Below are 19,413 nucleotides of genomic sequence, written 5' to 3'. Positions count from 1 at the left end.
GGGTGGGTGATGGTAGTGGTAGGTGTTGGTCATGGTCATGGTCATGGTGGAGGATGCTATAGCAGATCCATACACAGTCCTGTACTTCCAAATGCTGTTGCAGCGACATCATATCTGTGCTACAGACACAGTTCCCTCTTGGCGCCGAGATTCCAGCAGAACTGTACTATCAGAGGGTGAAAGAGTCTATCAGCCTGTCCTGATCTAATTCATTTTCTCTGTAAAGGTGAAATCAAAACAGAGTATATACAATCCAGTGATGCACTCAATATAAATACCTGTTTGTAACTTTATTCCTTGGAACATGAACGTGACACAGGTGAGTGGAGATGCTGAGCTCCTTTTCTATAGGAAGTCAAATCCATGATGTGTTTTGATGCCGCCATAACAAGCGAAATTAACCAAAGCTGCCGGCACCACCGATGTTAAGAAAACATATCATACAGGACAATGGTTTAATCATACACTGAATAAGCATGTCCGCTGACACTCGTCGAAGCTCCTCCAGAGATAAAGCAAGCAAGCATGGGTGGGCCACCCCTCTGCTCACGTGTTGTAGATGCGAGAGGCACGCTTTGGAGCAGTTTCCGCAGCATCACTATTCTGCTCGCGGTCCTCCATCCTTTGTGATTTCAGGAAGGACTCGGACTTCAAGAAGCGACTGTAGCTGTCATACTTCATCAGATTGAAGATCTGCAAGTGGAAGAACAAATGTTTAAAGTCACCTGCCCTAATTATTACACACTGTGCTGTGATGTTTCAAGTGGGATCGGGAAGTGTATAGCTATGGATTTGATGATCTAGCAAAGTAGGTGACAGCAGAAAAAGGCCTGTACGGTCCATCCAGTCTGCCCAAGATAAACTCATATGTGCTACTTTATATATATACTAGTAAAAAAAGGCCCATTTCTGGAGCCAATTAAACGGGCGCTAGCAAGGCTTTCCTGTGCCCCCCCCCCCCCCCCACCGAATGCACCTTGGTTGTTAGTGAGGGCATTGCGCCGCCGTGACCGCCGTCAATGTGTGACTGTGCCCCCCCCCACCCAACGCACCTTCGTCGTCAGTGGGTGGCCCATTGCGGCGCCCTGGCCGTCATCGATGTGAGTGAATTGCTCCGCCTCCGCCCTCAACGTCATAACGTTTGACGCGAGGGCAGGGCCCTGAGACTGATTTTGTTGGCTTCAGAGCTTCGAACTTACGAACCTTGGCTTCAGTGACGTCATCAGACAATAGAACATTGAGGGTGAGTTTTATATATATAGATATACCTGACCTTGATTTTTATCTACCATTTTCAGGGCACAGACCGTAGAAGTCTGCACAGTACTAGCCCCGCCTCCCACCACCGGTGCTGCCACCCAATCTCCGCTAAGCTTCTGAGGATCCCTTCCTTCTGAACAGGATTCCTTTATGTTTATCCCACGCATTTTTGAATTCTGTTACCGTTTTCATCTCCAGCACCTCCCGCGGGAGGGCATTCCAAGTGACATTATTGTAACCATAATTAAATTGAAGAAAGCCTATTACCCTGGAAAGGAGAGCAGATGTGTGTGATTGTCAGACCAACACTGGTGCTAAAGCAACCCTGTATACACAACCCCAGCTTGGTATGAGTATGATTAAGTCATTCTTTAGAGGTGGGGGGGGGGGGGGTTGCATTTTTTTAAAGGAATTAGGTGGGAGGAAGGCTGTTGGTCTCTCCCATTGAATTGTTACCTTTGTGTCGAGTGAGGGGGAATCACAGTAAGGTGAAAGGGGGATTTTTATCTCCCCACCCTTCTTTAAAATTCAGATATGGATGGTGCAGGAAGGATGGTCAGATGTATGCTGACGGTGTCAGGCTGGACACTGCAGCTCTTCAGCACGGTCCTGTGCTTGCAGGGCCCGTATCTTTTTAAGTTCAAGGCAAGCATGGGAGAACATAAGGGGTGCAGGCAGCAGCCAAGAAGGGGGGAGGAAAAGGGGGAAATTTTGTAAGCAGGGTGGGGATAGTGAAGGGGATAAGAGATGCTAGACATCTGGAGGGGGGTCAGAGGGTTATGGGAGATGGGGAAGTAGAAGTACAAAGGGGAAGAGGTGATGCTGGCACTCCATGGGGGAATGGGGTAGATAGCATAGTTCCCTCGGTTACCATGTGCAAAAATGTCCAGTTATATTTCCCCCTGAGTACTATACACTAATATGTGAAAGCAGCGTTGGAGGCCCATCACACGCTCCCATCCAAATCCGCAAACAATTGCCAAACTCAAGGAAACACTGCAGATGATCTGGGACAACCTGCCACAGGGACTGATCGACAAGGCTGTTGAGAACTACCCAAAGTGGCTAAAGGCCTGTGGTAAAGCTGGAGGTGGGCACTTTGAGCGTTCACAGTGACTGTGAAATTCTGACACATTGTTAATTGTATCGTTTGAATGATGTTATTTTTAACGTGCAAAAATCCCTAGTTAGTAATGCTAAAATGTCAGTAAACATTAACATAGCTTAAGATAATTAAATATTGTTTAATATGTAAGCATGATGACTAAACAAGTACATAAAATTTCTTGTTGAAATTTAAAGTGGTTGCTGAGAAAACTGCAAAACAATGTATCGGGTTACTTTTTTTTTTTTTTTGCCTCACTCTGTGCACGCACATGCACACACACACACTGATGGTATAGAAAGGATAGGTGTATAAATACAAGAACAGTGGGCAGACTTCTACGGTCTGTGCCCTGAGAAAGGCAAGGACAAATCAAACTCTGGTATAAAGTATCACATACCATGTAAAATGAGTTTATCTTGTTGGGCAGATTGGAAGGATTGTATAGGTCTTTATCTGCCGTCATTTACTATGTTACTATGTTACTCTTTGGGGTTCTACATGGAATGTTGCTACTAATTGGGATTCTGGAATCTTGTAACTCTTTAGGATTCCAGAATCTTCAGAACTTTTAGTACAAGAACAGTGCTGGGCAGACTTCTACAGTCTGTGCCTGGAGAATGGCAAGGACAAATCAAACTCGAGTATAAAGTATCGCATACCATGTATAATGAGTTTATCTTGTTGAGCAGACTGGATGGACTGTTCAGGTCTTTATCTGCCGTCATTTACTATGTTACTCTTTGGGGTTCTACATGGAATGTTGCTACTAACTGGGATTCTGGAATCTTGTAACTCTTTAGGATTCCAGAATCTTCAGAACTTTTAGTACAGGAACAGTGCTGGGCAGACTTCTACGGTCTGTGCCCTGAGAATGGCAAGGACAAATCAAACTCAGATATACGTATAAAGTATCACATACCATGTAAAATGAGTTTATCTTGTTGGGCAGACTGGATGGACCGAACAGGTCTTTATCTGCCGTCATTTACTATGTTTTACTATGTAAATACACACAGTACAGGAAGGATAAGTGTGTGTATATATATGTGACTATGGTTTCTTTGGAGAACAGAGAGTGCAGGAAAGAGGGCAAAAGACTAATCAATAGATGAAAACTAGGAGGATAGCGAGGGTCTTGATTGGGTGTGTGAGCTGTTCCCGGAGATGATAGTAACCAGGAGCTACTCCTAGAGCAGCAGCGAAGGGTGGGTGGGAGTAGGAGGTATAACTGCAGAAGGAGAAGCCTGATGGGAAGTGGGAGGTTTACCTGACAGGAAGGACCCTTGCAGGAAGAGAGAGTTGTTGCTGAATAGGAAGGGGCGTGACAGGATGTGGGAGGGGTTCCTGGATAGGGTGGGAGAAGACAGACATGGGAGGCATTCCTAGACTTTTCACCTGATCCTGCTGTTTCTGAAACATCAGAGGATGGGGCTTTTCCAGCATCTTGTCATTCATTTGAGATTGTCCTTCTACGTTGACTTGCGCTGAAGCTTTACTGGAGAGGAAAGTCAAGTAGATGTCTTGGGCCTTTTGCTGCATCTGGGGAAGGAGTTCAAGTTTAGTGCAGTTACCGACCTGTGTATATTTAATGTCCATACACTGAGACAAATCCATGCAGAAGTGAAATCAGTGGGAGTCGCCTTGCATAGTCTTCACTTCTGGGGAACTACTTTAATACCTTTCATGGAATTACCGCAGATCCCTCTTACAGTGATCCTATCATCTAGGGGACATGTTCCCTGTCCTCCAGGTCTGTTTAAATACCTTGTCTGGCTGTAATATTTCATTAAACATATGTTTTACACTCCATCCCATACGTGTCTCATATCTGTCTATGCAACATCTTATAAAGCCTTCAAAATTAGGGAGTACCAATGGTTCCTCCTCCCTCCCCTGCACTGGGCTCCATGAGAGGTGGGAGGCGGGAAGGGGGGGGAATACAGCAGCATCACAGTGGATACTACGGCACTGCCAGGAGCAGCAGCACATTCAGCATAACAGGGCTGGGGGTCATGTATTTGTCTGTGACCCCTAAAATGGGGTCACAGCCACAGAAAGTTTAATAAGCAGTGGTTTAATGGCTCATTGGGATTAGGGGTGGTAGGAAGACATTGGAGGTTACTAATTCATGTTCTCATGTATTAAGCAGTTTCATCAGAATTGGTCATTTCTCTGTGGTCTTGGTCTTCACTCCCAGTCCTCAAGGGTGACCAACAAGTCAGGTTTTCAGGATACCCCTAATGACTATGCAAGAGAAAGACTTGCATGTCTATTACTTCCATTTTATGAAAATCTTTCTCATGCATATTCTGAAGACCTCACCTTCAATAAGTTTTTCCTAGGACATCGCAGAGTCTTGATCTTCACTGTGATGTCCTAGGAACTTTCACAGGCAAAACAAGGTTTTGCTTTGTTTTTGGAAAATTTGGCTTCCAAGTTTTGTTAGTTAATTGCACACATTTGGGTTTGTTTGTTTTTTTAATTTTAACGCACATTAGAACCTTTTAACAAACCCATCCTCCTTAAATCAATTTTGCATGCACTACATTTTTTAAGGAGCTGTAATGAATGAGCACCTCTTTGCCCTAATCTCGGCAAAATTTGATATTCTTCTTGGTCCCTAAGACCCTTCTTCACTTTGTTCAGTTTGGTGTATGCTGAGGGACTCATCGGACAAGCAAGAACATGCAGGTTACCTGAAGGACACATAATACACCTTGGAATCCTTATGGATAGAAATTCCACGTGTAAAGGGGAAAAGGATAGTGATAGGAGTGTACTACCCTTCCTTGTCAGAATGAACAGACAGATGTAGAAGTATTAGCAGAAATGAGGGAAGCTAACAAACTAGGTAACACAATAATAATGGGTCATTTCAATTACCGAAATCTAAAAAAGATTCTACCAAACTATCTGTACCTCAGGGAATCTATATCATCAATAAAGAAAACAATAAGTGGCAAAAAAAGACCTCAGTAAAAAAAGAGACTCACCTATAATAAGGCAAAGCCTTCACAACAGGTGATTCACATTAATCATCGGTCACAAAAAAAACCTCCACCAAATGTAGTTATGTGAACTACAAACTTATTCATTCATGGAAAATCCCAAACAGTACAGAATATGAAAGAACACTGAAGAAAATGTCAAAAAATATCAATACCCAGTCCACAAAAATTGTCCAAATTTAATAGCAAAAACAAACTCAGAGTCATAACGGTGCTTATCTCAAAGGTCCATCAATACTCCTGACAGGAGTTCCGCTATTCAAGCTGCTTTAGGATAAGTGTAACATCAGAGCATGCTATGGAGGTACAGTTCCTAGAGGTACAATTCCTGCTTTATGGAGCAGCTGGTTCAGAAACCAACAAAAGGGGAAGCAACTCTAGATCTGGTCTTTAGTGGAGCATATGACCAGGTGCAAGAGGTAATGGTGATGGAGCCACCTAACAACAGTGATCATAACATGATAAGATTTGATCTAATAACTGGAGTTCGGTACATACAGGAAATTGTTGGAATGTAATTGTATTTTACATGCATTGCCTGTCACCTATTATTTCTCTGTGATTACTCTGTGACCTCTGATGTGAATTACTTAGAGAGGTCACACAGCTATGCAACTTCCTGTGGGGGTTAGACACAGCAGATGCAGCACATGGAGCACATGGAGCTCATGATCTCTCCTAACCTGAGAGGATCTACTATGGTGTGAGCATCCATTACCATCTAAGCACATGGAAGGAGCTGATAATACAAATGTATAGTAATATGTATATATAAGCCTGTCTGATTATAATCAAACTACAAACTGTGAGTAAACAGATGTTTTGTTACTTCAACTTTAAAGTGACTCAGCAGTGAATTATTCAGGGGTGAATGAGAGAGAGATGAAGAAAGAAATTAACATTTCTAAAGCTGAAGCTGTGTGTACTAAAATCTGCTAATTATTTACTACAAATAATCCAACAAAAGGGTTATGGGCCCAGGGTCCAGGAATTGAAAAAGAAGAGAAATATTACCAGGCAAAAAAAAAAAAAAGGCCACATTTTTCTCTTAAGTTTTAAAGGAAAGATTCAGTCTGTCTCTCTCTCCCCCCACACAGCAGACAGAAGGCTAAGAAAATGGCTGAGGGAAGAAATTCACCATTTTTCTATTCTCTCAAGGTGCCTAAATTAACTGAGTTTAATTATCGGCAGTGGGAATTAAGATTCATATGTCTCCTTCGAGCAAAAAGATTAAATATATGCTTAGACCAAGACAGAACAGCTGAAAATATGGCTGAATGGGACAATGCAAACTATTATGTGAAGTGCATGCTTTTGGAAGCTCTCTCAGAGAAACAAGCCATATTAGTGGAGGGAAAAGATACACCAAAGGACATTTTATATAAACTGAGAACTATGTATGCAACTACATATGCAAAGCAGCAACCAATTTGGTTGGCAGAGTTGAATGAAACCAAATTAAGGGATAAAAGTAAATGTAATGATCACATTATGCATCTTATGTCTTCATTTCAAAAGTTAGAACTTTCTGGAATTCCCATGTGTGATGCATTGAAAAGAGCATTTCTTTTTACCTCACTATCAAAGAAGTTTGATGTTTTTAGGTCTGTAAATGAAGCCATTGAAGGGCAATCTTTTGAACAGGCAACATCAAAACTAAGGCAGGAATGCATAATAAATGATTCTGAGGAGATGTGTTCTCAAAGCAAGTCAGAGAGAAATGAAACAAATTTCTTGGCAAAGAACAGAGGAAGGCGGAGCTATGGGAAAACTCCACCCAAGGGCAAGCTGATTTGCTACTCATGTGGAAAGGAGGGACATGTATCTAAATGGTGTAAGGAAACACAAAACACTCCCTCTAGCTCACCTAAGCCAATGGAACTAAAGAATTTTCAAACCAGGAAATGTGTGAAGGACAAAGATAAACACAAGGGCTTTCTAATGGCAGAAAAATCTTTGACTATGGTAAATAATAATTCAAATGAAAGTACTTGGATTTTGGATTCGGGGAGCACATGCCATTTAACCAATTGTAAAGATTTCTTTCAGGAAATGTGTCCAGAAGAAGGTATTCTTAAAACTGCAAACGCAGGGACTGCTCAGATCCAAGCAAAAGGAATTGGATTCTTAAAATGCAAAGTGTCTAATGAAGTTAAAGAAATTCCTGTAAGTGATGTCTTGTATATTCCCCAAGCAGTTTGCAATATGCTTAGTGTATCTACATTAGATAAGAAGGGATTTGTGATTCATTTTGAAAACAGTAAGTGCACAATCTCTAAAAATGATGAAGTGTATGCTGAAGCTTTTATGCATAATGATATTTATAAACTGAGCATTTCAGGTGAAGCCTCACATATGGCGCAAGTAAGGAAGAATGATGGTAAATGTAGTCTGGAAATCTGGCACCGCCGCCTGGGACATCGTGATTTTAAGGTGATCCAGGATCTTCACAGTGGGCAACTAGCCACCGGCATTCAGATAAGTGCAGATGCTGGTAAAATGGAGAAATGCATAGACTGTGTTACTCAAAAAGGTGTGAGACCCTTATTTCCTGCATACACAGGAAATAGGAGTAATAAAGTGCTGGACTTAATACACAGTGACTTATGTGGACCGTTTAATATCCCATCATTGGGAAATAACAGATTTGTGCTAATATTCTTGGATGATTTCTCTAGATACTGTGTGGCCTATTTGCTGAAAGAAAAAAGTCAAGTCACAGACATGCTGAAGAAATACGTAGCCATGGTGAGCAATAAATTTGAAAGAAAACCAAAGGTTCTTCAGACCGACAATGGTGGTGAGTTCACTTCACAAAGCATGCGCACATTTCTAGAACAAGAAAGCATTCAGCATATCACAACAGTAGCTTATACACCAGAGCAAAATTCTGTTGCAGAGAGAAAATTTAGGTCACTTGTGGAAATGACCAGATGTATGCTGTCAGATAGCAATCTCCCTAAAAGACTATGGGGGGAAGCCATTCTCACAGCAGTGTACCTACAAAACAGAATGCCAACTAAAGGCGCTGAGCGCACACCACATGAGACATGGCATGGTAGGAAGCCAAACCTGTCACACATAAGAACATTTGGAAGTACAGCATATGCTCATGAACCAAAGCAAAGAAGGCATAAGCTGGATTCCACAACAGAAAGGGGCATTTTAGTTGGCTATGCTCCAGGACACAAAGGATATAGAATTTTGAATCTGAAAACTGGCATTGTTGGCATAAGACATGTTACATATTTTGATGAAAACAAGAGGGTTGATAAAGGCTGGATTATCCCAGATGAGCCTTATCATCCAGAATATGAAACTAGAACCATAATAGACATGCCAGTGCATATAAATGCCATACCAAGGCAGATGTCTGAAAGCAACTCATCTGTATCTAACGAGGAACAGGCAGAGGAAGCAGACACAGAAAGGATCATTGAAGAAGACAGTACAGTTGGAGAAGGGGAATCAATTGGAGAAGGACTCTCAGATTTAGAGGATGCAGAAAGGTCGGACCAACCTGTTGTCAGACGCTCATCCAGGGAAAACAAAGGTGTTCCACCCCCAAGACTGTCTTACCTAACAAAGTCAGCAGAAGCTCAAGAGCCCTTAACGTGGGATGAGATTGAGAAAATGCCAGCAGAAGAAGCTGCTGAATGGCATAAAGCTGCACAAGAAGAAATTGATGCATTGGATAAAAATAATACTTGGATTCTTACAAAATTACCTCCTGGCAAGAAAGCTATAGGATGCAAATGGGTATTCAAGTTAAAAAGGAATGCACAAGGAAAAGTGGAAAGGTATAAAGCCAGATTAGTGGCAAAGGGATATCTTCAAAAATATGGAGAAGATTTTGATGAAGTGTTTGCACCTGTAGTGAAACACACGACAATCAGAACACTTCTGAGCATTGCAGTCTCAAAAGGCATGCAAGTCAACCACATTGATGTGAAAACAGCATTTCTTCACGGAGATATAACTGAAGACTTGTACATGGAACAACCAACAGGTTTCATAAATACAAAACAAAGACAGCTAGTGTGTAAATTAAACAAAGGTCTTTATGGATTAAAGCAAAGTGCAAAATGTTGGAATGAAAAATTGCATGAAATATTGACAAATTTAGGATTTAAGCAAGGTGAAGCAGATAAATGCTTGTACACTAGGTGCACAAATGGACAATATGCATACATTTTAGCTTTTGTTGATGATCTGCTCATTGCAAGCAAAAGTGAGCAAGAGTACAAGGACATTGTAAAATGTTTAAACCTCAATGTTGAGATAAAAGAACTTGGTAATGTGTCGTACTATCTTGGTATAGAAATTGAGAAACAAAATGATGGTTCTTATCTTCTAAGCCAGAAGCAGAAAATAAATGAGCTTATTGAAAGTTTAGGTATGCAAGATGCCCAAGTTGTAAGCACTCCCATGATCACTGATTTTCTGAAGGATGAAACAGTAAGAGAACCTTTACCAGATAACATCCAATATAGATCAGTCATAGGTAAGCTTTTATATCTGACTACCACATACAGGGCTGATATAGCAAATGCAGTAGGAATTTTGAGCAGAAGGGTCAGCTCACCTACCAAATCAGATTGGACTGCAGTTAAAAGGATGGTAAGGTATTTAAAGGGTACCATTGACTGTAAATTAAAGATTTCAGCCAATAGTAATCCAAAACTAATATGTTACTGTGATTCAGATTGGGCAGGGGATCATTCTGATTATAAATCCACAAGTGGATATGTGTTTATGTATGGAAATGTACACATTTCATGGGCCAGTCATAAACAAAGTATTGTGAGTTTGTCTTCTACAGAAGCTGAATACGTGGCTGTATCGGAAGCGTGCAGAGAACTGATGTGGATTGAAAAAACTTTTGCTGGATTTCGGAATAGCTGAACAGAGACCAATCCAGATAATGGAAGATAATCAGAGCTGCATCCGACTGTCACAGAATGACAAGGTTCAGTCACGCACCAAGCACATCGCAACGAAATACCACAACGTGCGAGAGTTGGCAAAAGAAGGGGTCATCAGTCTACACTATTGTCACACCAGTGAGATGACAGCTGACATCATGACCAAACCGTTACCCAGAGAACATTTTGTGAATCTGCGTATAAAGCTTGGACTTTGTATGAATAAATAATTGCATGACAGTTATGCATGAGAAGGGGTTTGTTGGAATGTAATTGTATTTTACATGCATTGCCTGTCACCTATTATTTCTCTGTGATTACTCTGTGACCTCTGATGTGAATTACTTAGAGAGGTCACACAGCTATGCAACTTCCTGTGGGGGTTAGACACAGCAGATGCAGCACATGGAGCACATGGAGCTCATGATCTCTCCTAACCTGAGAGGATCTACTATGGTGTGAGCATCCATTACCATCTAAGCACATGGAAGGAACTGATAATACAAATGTATAGTAATATGTATATATAAGCCTGTCTGATTATAATCAAACTACAAACTGTGAGTAAACAGATGTTTTGTTACTTCAACTTTAAAGTGACTCAGCAGTGAATTATTCAGGGGTGAATGAGAGAGAGATGAAGAAAGAAATTAACATTTCTAAAGCTGAAGCTGTGTGTACTAAAATCTGCTAATTATTTACTACAAATAATCCAACAGAAATCCAGTAGGTAAGCATTTAAATTTCAAAAAGGAGAGTTCATATGATAAAATGAGAAAAATGGTTAAAAAAACTTACAGAAGCAAAGGTGAAAATTTTACACCTGGTGTGGATGTTGTTCAGAAATACCATTCTGGAAGCCCAGACCAGATATAGTCCACATATTAAAAAAAGGCAGAAGGAAGGCCAAACGACAGGCTCGTGGTTAAAAAATGAGGTGAAGGAAGATATTAGAGCTAAAAGAACATCCTTCAGAAAATGGAAGAAGGACCTGATTGAAGATAATAGGAAACGGCATAAGGAATGACAAGTCAAATGCAAAACACTGATGAAGAAGACAAAACTTTGAAAAGAAGCTTGCCTTGGTAAATTTAAAACAAGAAGCCAGCATAAGAATCAACTGTACCACTGAATGATTGAGGTGTAAAAAGGACATTCAGAGAGGACAAGGCCATAGCGGAGAGAATAAATGAATTCTTTGCTTCAGTCTTCACTGAGGAAGATGTGGGGGAGATAGCTGTGCCAGAAGTAGTATTTAATGGTGGTAAGTTAGAGACTGAAATGAATCTGTATAAACCTGGAAGATGTACCTATGTCTGTTTTATCATTTCCACCTTAAGTAATTCCCTTATCCCGCATTTGTCCTGTTTGTCTGTCCTGATTAGATTGTAAGCTCTGTCAAGCAGGGACTGTCTCTTCATGTTCAAGTGTAGAGTGCTGCATATGTCTAGTAGCTCTCCTATGCCAGTTCTCCCATGATGTCCTGGTCCACCAGCTCTGCCACCTTGCCATGCCCTAGACTGGCTGCTTGATTGCCCCCTAATCCTGTCCTGGCCTAAAGGCTTGCTCAGTTGTCCTATGATGTTCAGATCATGAAGGACCTTCCATGTATTACCTGTTTCATGTCTTGTATTTTTTTGAAGTCCTCACAAGCTAGCCAAAACAGGACATTTTCTTCACTGAATTCCTTCTTTAAAAATCCCTGTAGAAAAGAAAGAAACTTGTGACCCTCATTTCTAGACCCTGAGAATCAGAGTTCGTTCATGTACAGGGGGAAAGGTTCTCCCACAATGGGGAGCCTCTCTCTTGCTCTCCAGCTCTCATTAGGAAGCTGTCATGGATGTGTTCTTTCCCTAGCCCATTGGTCAGCTTTGATCGGCAGGGCTGCCAAGAGGGAGGGGCAGGGGGGGCAAGATGCTCCAGGCCTGGCCTCCAAGGGGGGACCCGGTGCCGGTATAGTAACATAGTAGATGACGGCAGAAAAAGACCTGCATGGTCCATCCAGTCTGCCCAAGACAAACTCATATGTGTATACCTTACCTTGAATTTGTACCTGTCCTTTTCAGGGCACAGACCATATAAGTGTCTGCCCAGCAGTATTTCCCGCCTCCCAACCACCAGTCCCGCCTCCCATCACCGGCTCTGGTACAGACCGTATAAGTCTGCCCTCCCCTATCCTCGCCTCCCAACCACCACCCCCTCTTCCCCCCAACTGCTCCGCCACCCAATTTCAGCTAAGCTTCTGAGGATCCATTCCTTCTGCACAGGTATCTGTCTCTTTCTTGCTCCTCTGTGTTGGGACCCAGGTGATTGCATTAACGAGATAACCCAGGTCCCAGCACACAGGAGCAGGAGAGTAACAGACTAAGGGAGGAGCAAATGGAGGAAGGTAAGGGGGGGGGGTGCGGCAGCTGTCAGAGTGGGGGGGGGGGGGGAGCGGGGTGGCAGCTGTGGCAGCCCTGCCCCAGGCTCAGATCTGTCTCTTGGCAGCCCTGTTCATCGGAAACTATTAGAGACAGCTGTTCTCTTTACCAGGGCTCTCACAAGGGGTGGAGAAGCCAGGAAACCAGCCTGACCATTCTGTGCTGCCCTCTAGAGTCAATCTGTGAGAACACAAGCCCAGAAAGAAAGAAGTGCCAAAAGCAACCCTTCCTATTTATTGGGATTTATTAATCGCCTTCATGAAGAGATTCACCCAAAGTGGTGCTATACATGGGGGAGGGGGGAGGGTTCTCAACCCAGTCCTTGGGACACAACAATCCAGTCAGGTTTTCAGGATATCCACAATGACTACACAAGAGATAGCTTGGCATACAATACAGGCAAGTGCATCCAAAGTTATCTCATGCTTATTCATTGTGGATATCTTGAAAACCAAATTAGCCTAGTGTGTCCCGGGGACTAAGCTGAGAACCCCTGGTATAAATGCCAATTTCTCTACTGGCCAACAGGACACTGTTTCCCCCAGTCTCTCTTCTCTGGCTTTCATCGGGATAGTAAGACATTCTCTTTTCCTAGCTCATTCCCAGACTTACTGGGGTCCTTTGGAAGACACATTTAACGGTGTTTTACAGCTGAAGCATCATGGGGCTTTAGTCAGGGCCAAAGATCACTTAACGCCAGCCTGTGTTTTACAAGGCTTCCTGACTGAGTGAGTTATTCAATGTAATCACAGCAAATAATAAATTATCTTAATGTAAATGAAACCCAGGGATGCATTAGTTCTCTCCCGGCTGTGTTTAAAGAAAGCACATTCCGAGCAAAAGAAATTCCATTTAAATGAGGGATAAAAGATACATTCTGAATGTGCGAATAGCAGTCATGACTGAAATATTTGCACTTTAAAGCTCTTTTTTTTTTTTCCATTCTATGATATGGAACTAGGCGAACAGTTTCAGGGTAAATGTTGGCTGAACGCAGCCTGGCTTAGTATAGAGCTTGTGAATGTGGCCAGTGTGGGAAAAATGGCCACAATGGGAGTGAAGGTAGAAACATCAGACTCTGTCCATGCTGACAGACTCATCCAGGCCTACCTTTCTCATGCTCAGAAACACGTGTTTTTATCTTTACCGTATAAGAAGAGTTGAACGGGTAGACGTGAATCACTTCTTTACTCTTTCCAAAAATTCTAGGACTAGGGGGCATGCAATGAAGCTACAAAGTAGTAAATTTAAAACGAATCGGAGAAAATATTTCGTCACTCAACATGAAATTAAACTCTGGAATTCGTTGCCAGAGAACGTAGTAAAAACTGTTAGCTTAGCGGGGTTTAGAAAAGGTTCGGATGGCTTCCTAAAGGAAAAGTCCATAGACCATTATTAAAATGGGGAAAATCCACTGCTTATTTCTGGGATAAGCAGCAAAAAATGTATTGTACTTTTCTGGGATCTTGCCAGGTATTCATGACCTGTATTGGCCACTGTTGGAAACAGGATGCTGGACTTGATGGACCTTTGTTCTGTCCCAGTATGGCAACACTTATGTAACTCCCCACATGCACGGGAAGAATGTTCCTGAAGACTGACAGCTTAAACAAGGCTGTGTTTGTTTCTGAGAACATACTGAAGCTTCAAAGTGCTGCACTGAAAGAAAAGATTTATCTCGTCTCTCAACTCCCCCTTCATTACACACATGAAAACACCATGAAATGGATGCCATCCAACCACATGAAGTACCGTCCACCACAGACTTCACTGGCATCACCCCACTACCAAGTCACTCTCTACCACTGACCTGTGCCACAACTCTCCAGAGCAAACTATGGGTCATGCATGCTGACCCATGTAAACAGTGACCCCCTGACCCATTATCCGTGACCCACCCACAATATATTGACTACAATCAATATCGATTAATTCTGCAATTGTTCAACAAAGATGCTTCCAAGCATTCTGCCACCTTGTTAACCATGAAAATACCATTCCCACATGCTCCCCCCTTGAAATGACCACTATAATAGATAACAGTGAAGTAACATTTGAAAGTGAGCTGGAATAGATGGGCCCCTACTTAAAAAAATATGGGTCACATTGTGAATATACAAACCCACAACTCATCCCTTTGTGTGTATGTGAAACATTTCACCCATTTACCCATGACTTGTTGAACCACAGCTTGTTCTGTAACTATCCTTACTCAACCACCTCATTCACCAGGAAGACATTAGCCTCTTAACCACGTGATTCACCTTCCCAGGCTCCAGTGGCATCACCCTCCTAACCACGTCATTCACCTTCCCAGACTTCAATAGCATCACCCTCCTAACCACGTCATTCACCTTCCCAGACTTCAATAGCATCACCCTCCTAACCACGTCATTCACCTTCCCAGACTTCAATAGCATCACCCTCCTAACCACGTCATTCACCTTCCCAGACTTCAATAGCATCACTCTCCTAACCACGTCATTCACCTTCCCAGACTTCAATAGCATCACCCTCCTAACCACGTCATTCACCTTCCCAGACTTCAATAGCATCACCCTCCTAACCACGTCATTCACCTTCCCAGACTTCAGTGGCATCACCCTCCTAACCACGTCATTCACCTTCCCAGACTTCAGTGGCATCACCCTCCTAACCACGTCATTCACCTTCCCAGACTTCAATAGCATCACCCTCCTAACCACGTCATTCACCTTCCCAGACTTCAATAGCATCACCCTCCTAACCACGTCATTCACCTTCCCAGACTTCAATAGCATCACTCTCCTAACCACGTCATTCACCTTCCCAGACTTCAATAGCATCACCCTCCTAACCACGTCATTCACCTTCCCAGACTTCAATAGCATCACCCTCCTAACCAAGTCATTCACCTTCCCAGACTTCAATAGCATCACCCTCCTAACCACGTCATTCACCTTCCCAGACTTCAATAGCATCACTCTCCTAACCACGTCATTCACCTTCCCAGACTTCAATAGCATCACCCTCCTAACCACGTCATTCACCTTCCCAGACTTCAATAGCATCACCCTCCTAACCACGTCATTCACCTTCCCAGACTTCAATAGCATCACCCTCCTAACCACGTCATTCACCTTCCCAAACTTCAATAGCATCACCCTCCTAACCACGTCATTCACCTTCCCAGACTTCAATAGCATCACCCTCCTAACCACGTCATTCACCTTCCCAGACTTCAATAGCATCACTCTCCTAACCACGTCATTCACCTTCCCAGACTTCAATAGCATCACCCTCCTAACCACGTCATTCACCTTCCCAGACTTCAATAGCATCACCCTCCTAACCACGTCATTCACCTTCCCAGACTTCAGTGGCATCACCCTCCTAACCACGTCATTCACCTTCCCAGACTTCAGTGGCATCACCCTCCTAACCACGTCATTCACCTTCCCAGACTTCAATAGCATCACCCTCCTAACCACGTCATTCACCTTCCCAGACTTCAATAGCATCACCCTCCTAACCACGTCATTCACCTTCCCAGACTTCAATAGCATCACTCTCCTAACCACGTCATTCACCTTCCCAGACTTCAATAGCATCACCCTCCTAACCACGTCATTCACCTTCCCAGACTTCAATAGCATCACCCTCCTAACCACGTCATTCACCTTCCCAGACTTCAATAGCATCACCCTCCTAACCACGTCATTCACCTTCCCAGACTTCAATAGCATCACCCTCCTAACCACGTCATTCACCTTCCCAGACTTCAATAGCATCACTCTCCTAACCACGTCATTCACCTTCCCAGACTTCAATAGCATCACCCTCCTAACCACGTCATTCACCTTCCCAGACTTCAATAGCATCACCCTCCTAACCACGTCATTCACCTTCCCAGACTTCAATAGCATCACCCTCCTAACCACGTCATTCACCTTCCCAGACTTCAATAGCATCACCCTCCTAACCACGTCATTCACCTTCCCAGACTTCAATAGCATCACCCTCCTAACCACGTCATTCACCTTCCCAGACTTCAGTGGCATCACCTTCCTAACCACGTCATTCACCTTCCCAGACTTCAATAGCATCACCCTCCTAACCACGTCATTCACCTTCCCAGACTTCAATAGCATCACCCTCCTAACCACATCATTCACCTTCCCAGACTTCAACAGCATCACCCTCCTAACCACGTCATTCACCTTCCCAGACTTCAACAGCATCACCCTCCTAACCACATCATTCACCTTCCCAGACTTCAATAGCATCACCCTCCTAACCACGTCATTCACCTTCCCAGACTTCAATAGCATCATCCTCCTAACCACGTCATTCACCTTCCCAGACTTCAGTGGCATCACCCTCCTAACCACGTCATTCACCTTCCCAGACTTCAGTGGCATCATTCTTGTTCCCAAGTCATTCACCTTCCCAGACTTCAGTGGCATCACCCTCCTAACCACGTCATTCACCTTCCCAGACTTCAGTGGCATCATTCTTGTTCCCAAGTCATTCACCTTCCCAGACTTCAATAGCATCACCCTCCTAACCACGTCATTCACCTTCCCAGACTTCAATAGCATCACCCTCCTAACCACGTCATTCACCTTCCCAGACTTCAGTGGCATCACCTTCCTAACCACGTCATTCACCTTCCCAGACTTCAATAGCATCACCCTCCTAACCACGTCATTCACCTTCCCAGACTTCAGTGGCATCATTCTTGTTCCCAAGTCATTCACCTTCCCAGACTTCAATATCATCCCCCTCCTAACCACATCATTCACCTTCCCAGACATCAATAGCATCATCCTCCTAACCACATCATTCACCTTCCCAGACTTCAATAGCATCACCCTCCTAACCACATCATTCACCTTCCCAGACTTCAACAGCATCACCCTCCTAACCACGTCATTCACCTTCGCAGACTTCAATAGCATCACCCTCTTAACCACGTGATTCACCTTCCCAGACTCCAGTGGCATCACCCTTCTACCCAAGTCATTCACCTTCCCAGACTTCAATAGCATCACCCTTCTACCCAAGTCATTCACCTTCCCAGACTTCAGTAGCATCACCCTCCTAACCACGTCATTCATCTTCCCAGACTTCAATAGCATCACCCTCCTAACCACGTCATTCACCTTCCCAGACTTCAATAGCATCACCCTCCTAACCACATCATTCACCTTCCCAGACTTCAATAGCATCACCCTCCTAACCACGTCATTCACCTTCCCAGACTTCAATAGCATCATCCTCCTAACCACGTCATTCACCTTCCCAGACTTCAGTGGCATCACCCTCCTAACCACGTCATTCACCTTCCCAGACTTCAGTGGCATCATTCTTGTTCCCAAGTCATTCACCTTCCCAGACTTCAGTGGCATCACCCTCCTAACCACGTCATTCACCTTCCCAGACTTCAGTGGCATCATTCTTGTTCCCAAGTCATTCACCTTCCCAGACTTCAATAGCATCACCCTCCTAACCACGTCATTCACCTTCCCAGACTTCAATAGCATCACCCTCCTAACCACGTCATTCACCTTCCCAGACTTCAGTGGCATCACCTTCCTAACCACGTCATTCACCTTCCCAGACTTCAATAGCATCACCCTCCTAACCACGTCATTCACCTTCCCAGACTTCAGTGGCATCATTCTTGTTCCCAAGTCATTCACCTTCCCAGACTTCAATATCATCCCCCTCCTAACCACATCATTCACCTTCCCAGACATCAATAGCATCATCCTCCTAACCACATCATTCACCTTCCCAGACTTCAATAGCATCACCCTCCTAACCACATCATTCACCTTCCCAGACTTCAATAGCATCACTCTCCTAACCACGTCATTCACCTTCCCAGACTTCAATAGCATCATCCTCCTAACCACATCATTCACCTTCCCAGACTTCAATAGCATCACCCTCCTAACCACATCATTCACCTTCCCAGACTTCAATAGCATCACTCTCCTAACCACGTCATTCACCTTCCCAGACTTCAGTGGCATCATTCTTGTTCCCAAGTCATTCACCTTCCCAGACTTCAATATCATCCCCCTCCTAACCACATCATTCACCTTCCCAGACATCAATAGTACATAAGTACATAAGTAGTGCCATACTGGGAAAGACCAAAGGTCCACCTAGCCCAGCATCCTGTCACCGACAGTGGCCAATCCAGGTCAAGGGCACCTGGCACGCTCCCTAAACGTAAAAACATTCCAGACAAGTTATACTTAAAAATGCGGAATTTTTCTAAGTCCATTTAATAGCGGTCTATGGACTTGTCCTTTAGGAATCTATCTAACCCCTTTTTAAACTCCGTCAAGCTAACCGCCCGTACCACGTTCTCCGGCAACGAATTCCAGAGTCTAATTACACGTTGGGTGAAGAAAAATTTTCTCCGATTCGTTTTAAATTTACCACACTGTAGCTTCAACTCATGCCCTCTAGTCCTAGTATTTTTGGATAGCGTGAACAGTCGCTTCACATCCACCCGATCCATTCCACTCATTATTTTATACACTTCTATCATATCTCCCCTCAGCCGTCTCTTCTCCAAGCTGAAAAGCCCTAGCCTTCTCAGCCTCTCTTCATAGGAAAGTCGTCCCATCCCCACTATCATTTTCGTCGCCCTTCGCTGTACCTTTTCCAATTCTACTATATCTTTTTTGAGA

The 19,413-nt window shown here is 43.5% G+C and overlaps 1 protein-coding gene across 2 annotated transcripts in view; it reads right to left on the bottom strand.

The window, feature by feature from the left end:
* Positions 1–260: 260 nt before the first annotated feature.
* Positions 261–19,413, bottom strand: part of RGS10 (regulator of G protein signaling 10) — a 40,712-nt gene continuing 21,559 nt past the window's right edge. The window contains exons 3-5 of one of the 2 annotated variants that reach the window (XM_030204743.1): positions 11,917–12,003; positions 3,764–3,907; positions 261–693 (exon numbers count right to left, since the gene is read on the bottom strand). In XM_030204743.1, the coding sequence (XP_030060603.1) occupies positions 547–693; positions 3,764–3,907; positions 11,917–12,003 (378 nt within the window). In that variant the 3' untranslated portion in view covers positions 261–546. The remainder of the gene's footprint in view (positions 694–3,763; positions 3,908–11,916; positions 12,004–19,413) is intronic. The other variant, XM_030204742.1, reaches the window with a different exon arrangement.

The sequence above is a fragment of the Microcaecilia unicolor genome, chromosome 5 (genome assembly GCF_901765095.1).
Source record: "Microcaecilia unicolor chromosome 5, aMicUni1.1, whole genome shotgun sequence".
NCBI classification, from domain to species: domain Eukaryota; kingdom Metazoa; phylum Chordata; class Amphibia; order Gymnophiona; family Siphonopidae; genus Microcaecilia; species Microcaecilia unicolor.
This window is presented reverse-complemented; position numbering and strand designations above follow the sequence as displayed.